This window comes from Austrofundulus limnaeus, unplaced genomic scaffold, assembly GCF_001266775.1.
Source record: "Austrofundulus limnaeus strain Quisiro unplaced genomic scaffold, Austrofundulus_limnaeus-1.0 Scaffold266, whole genome shotgun sequence".
Lineage (NCBI taxonomy): Eukaryota > Metazoa > Chordata > Actinopteri > Cyprinodontiformes > Rivulidae > Austrofundulus > Austrofundulus limnaeus.
In genome coordinates this window covers 731,015-734,373 of record NW_013952668.1, presented here as the reverse complement: position 1 = coordinate 734,373, position 3,359 = coordinate 731,015, and the positions used below count along the sequence as shown (strand labels likewise).

The 3,359-nt window shown below is 44.9% G+C and overlaps 1 protein-coding gene across 1 annotated transcript in view; it reads right to left on the bottom strand.

Moving 5' to 3' along the window:
- Nucleotides 1-1,733, bottom strand: part of LOC106526239 (olfactory receptor 10A6-like) — a 19,114-nt gene extending 17,381 nt beyond the window's left edge. The window contains exon 1 of the mRNA XM_014020803.1: nt 1,590-1,733. Coding sequence (XP_013876257.1) covers nt 1,590-1,733 — 144 coding nt within the window. The remainder of the gene's footprint in view (nt 1-1,589) is intronic.
- Nucleotides 1,734-3,359: the final 1,626 nt, after the last annotated feature.

The window sequence follows — 3,359 nt, the reverse complement described above, 5'->3', positions numbered from 1 at the left end:
ACAAATGACACATTTTCTTTTAAAGAAAAAATCATAAAATGTGTCATTTGTTTTTCAATAACTCAACTCAGTTGAGTGAAACCTGTTTGTTACAGAAAACTCAACACTTCATGTTTTTAGAGTACGTCAACAACGGGTTTCATGACGAGTTTGGTCAGATTTAAATTTGTAATGTGATATTTGTCCTCTGTGTGCTCTCCTCATCTTTTCCTGTCAGCTCAGTCTTCTGATCAGTCTCTCTGCCTCACACCTGTCTGCACTCTGTAATCACACATCTGTTCCCATTTTCCACACAACCCTGGTCTACTTAACTGGTCTTTAGTCAGCACATCCTCATCCATCCATTGGTTTGTTTGCCCTCGATGTCTTCCTGTTGTTGACTTTGTTTTGTTATTTGCTTAGTCTGCCTTTTCGTTTGATAAATAAAGCCCTGCCCTCCTGTCCGTTAGGGTCTCTGATGCCCCTCTCTCCTGTCCTCCCAAAGGGTCTTCTATGGCCCTCACTTCTATCATTCCAAGGGGGTCTCAGACGCCCCTCCCTCCTGTTCTCCCAAGAGGGTCCCTGAAGCTCCTCTCTCCTGTCTTTCTAAGAGGGTCTCTGATGACCCTCCCAAGAGGGTCTCCAAAGCCCCGTTCTGTCCTTCTGTGAGGGTCTCTGACAGCCCTCTCTATGTTTGTCCAAGAGGAACTCTGACACCCGTCCCTCCAAACCTTCTGAGAGGGTCTCTGACACCCCTCTCTCATGTCCTTTGATGCCCTTCCATTCTGTCTTCCCAAGAGGTCCGTTGACGCCCCTCTCACCTGTCCTACCCAGAGYGGGTCACTGAAGCTCCTCTCTGTCTTTCTGAGAGGGTCTCCGACACCCCCACTCCTGTTCTTCCGAGAGGGTCTCCGACCACCCTCCCTACTGTGCTTCTTAGATGGTCTCCGACGCCTCTGCCTTCTGTGGTCCCTCATTGGGCGCCCCTCCCTCGTGTCATTTTGAGAGGGTCTCTGATGCCCCTACCTCTTGTCCTTTGAAGACCCTCCTTTCTGGGTTTTCAAGAGCTCCTTCTGAGAGGGTCTCTGATGCCCCTTCACCCTGTCATCCTGAGAGGGTAAGAATATTATTTTCTTAATTTATTTGTCATCAGTGACTTTTTTAAGTGGAAAAGAGAAAAAAGAGAAGTGTAATCAGAAAGATTAAATGAGGGATTAGAAAATATGAATCAAGAAAACACCCGACATCCYTCTGCACACCTGCAAAATATGGATAAACCAACCAAAAACCAAGCAACAAAATATGTATGTATATAATAATACTGGTCCTTGGGTGGGCTCTAAAAGGACTGTCACKTTCAGGGGGAACCAGCCGTATTAAAGGAACAAAAGACAAACTTCTTTTTTCTGCCACTTCAGTAGAAAGCAGGGTTAAGCTGCTAATCTGAGGTTNTGCAGGAAACAGAGCGGAGCAGAAACAGTGTGAACGTCTGACAGAATCTGGATCAGCAGGAATGGAAACAAGCCTGTACTACCATACAGTTCATTTACAAACAGGCTGCACAGAAACATGTACATAGGTTCATGTAAACTCCTGTTCATGCAGATAACCAGGACCAGGAACACGTTCAACAACACAATAACAACATACAACAATGCAATCACCACAAAACACAGGTACTTCAGGTGTGGGCCAACATCCAGGAAAGCTTCAAGAATAAAATAAGTCAGAGTTGAAGATGTTGAATTTGACATTTTTCAATAAAATTTGATTCTATTTCAATGATTGAAAGAACTCAGATTTATAGTCTGATCCTGAACTATCATACTCACTGTTCAGATCAAACTACTGCTGCCACTTGCTGCTCTCTGGCTTTTATTCCCTCAAACACTGACTGAAACKAAGAACCGCCTCTCCTGGGATCAGACCAGTCCAGATCAGACAGGGTGGGTCCAAACCCAGACCAGGAACAGGTTTACCAGAGGTTACCTACCCTAGAGATGATGAAACAACTTTAATCCTTCTTTTGCTGCTGCTTCCTTTAGTTCAACCAGAAATCTAAACTCTGACTGGGAACAACACAAAGGTTTCTCTGCAGACAGATCCAGAACTAAAACTTAATCCATCAAAGTCTGATGAGCGCTTATAAACAGCACCGCAACAATAAACAAAAAATAGAAAGTTAAACCTGAACAGTAGGACTACAACAGCTTTTTTTTGTAACACAACAGTTGAAGTCGCTGCGGACGGTCTGCCCATAATCATGCCCACAGTGTAATGGAGACACACACTGAGCAGAACCGACCCAACCCGAACTGAAAAGAGTAGAACCATGCTCGTGGAGAATGGGCTCAAGTGTGGCCAGACGGGACAGAAACTGTTCTCCAGGACTGGTTCAAAACCACTGACTGGAAGATGTCCACTCACACAGACTTGGAACAGTATGCCTCATCTCTACTAGACCACATCTCCACCACTATAGACAATGTCACTAAACAGAAACTGAGATCATCATGTACCCCAACCTTTGGATGAATCGGGATGTCCATCTCCTGCTGAAAGTCTGCAACATGGCCTTCAGGTGAGGGGATGCACAGGCCTACAGTACACCCAGGGCTGAGCTGAAGAGGGGCATCACAAAGGCCAAACACCTCTACAAGGGGAAGATAGAAGAACACTTCTCCAACTCCAGCCCCCAATATATATGGCAAGAACTCCAGATCATCACAGATTACAGGAACATCATCCCCTCTCCTGCCTCCTCTGATGTTTCCTTCTTCAACGAGCTCAACAATGTCAATGCTCATTTTGAGAGAGGGAACCAAACAACTGCAACCAAAGCAGATGTGTCTCCAGACCCCCAACAACTGACTCTTTTCCCCTCCGATGTAGAAGCAGCGCTAAGCAGAATTAAAGTCCACAAAACTGTGGGTCCTGATGACATGTCTAGATGTGTTCTCAGAGCATGTTCTGATGAGCTGGCAGGAGTGCTGGCACACATTTTCAACCTGTCCTTGACAGTGCTGTGGTTCCGACCTGCATCAAAACCACCTCCATTGTCCCAATACCCAAAAACTCCAATCCATCAAGACTCAATGACTACCGCCCAGTAGCCCTCACCCCCATCATCACAAAGTGCTTTGAGCAGCTGGTCATAGCTAGGATTGAGTATTGAAAGGGTTTAATTCGATACCAGTGCTAAATCGATACTTTCAAAATGGTACCAGTTCCGAAACATCACTTATGTCAGTACTTAAAAAGTAAATTAAAACTGCAAGCAGCATTGGGGCTGCCCTTGATTTGATTTTGATTTGATTTATTGATTTAACAGGAAAAGATTACAAAAAATCAAGCTTGACTGAGCATAATTGCTGTTTTAC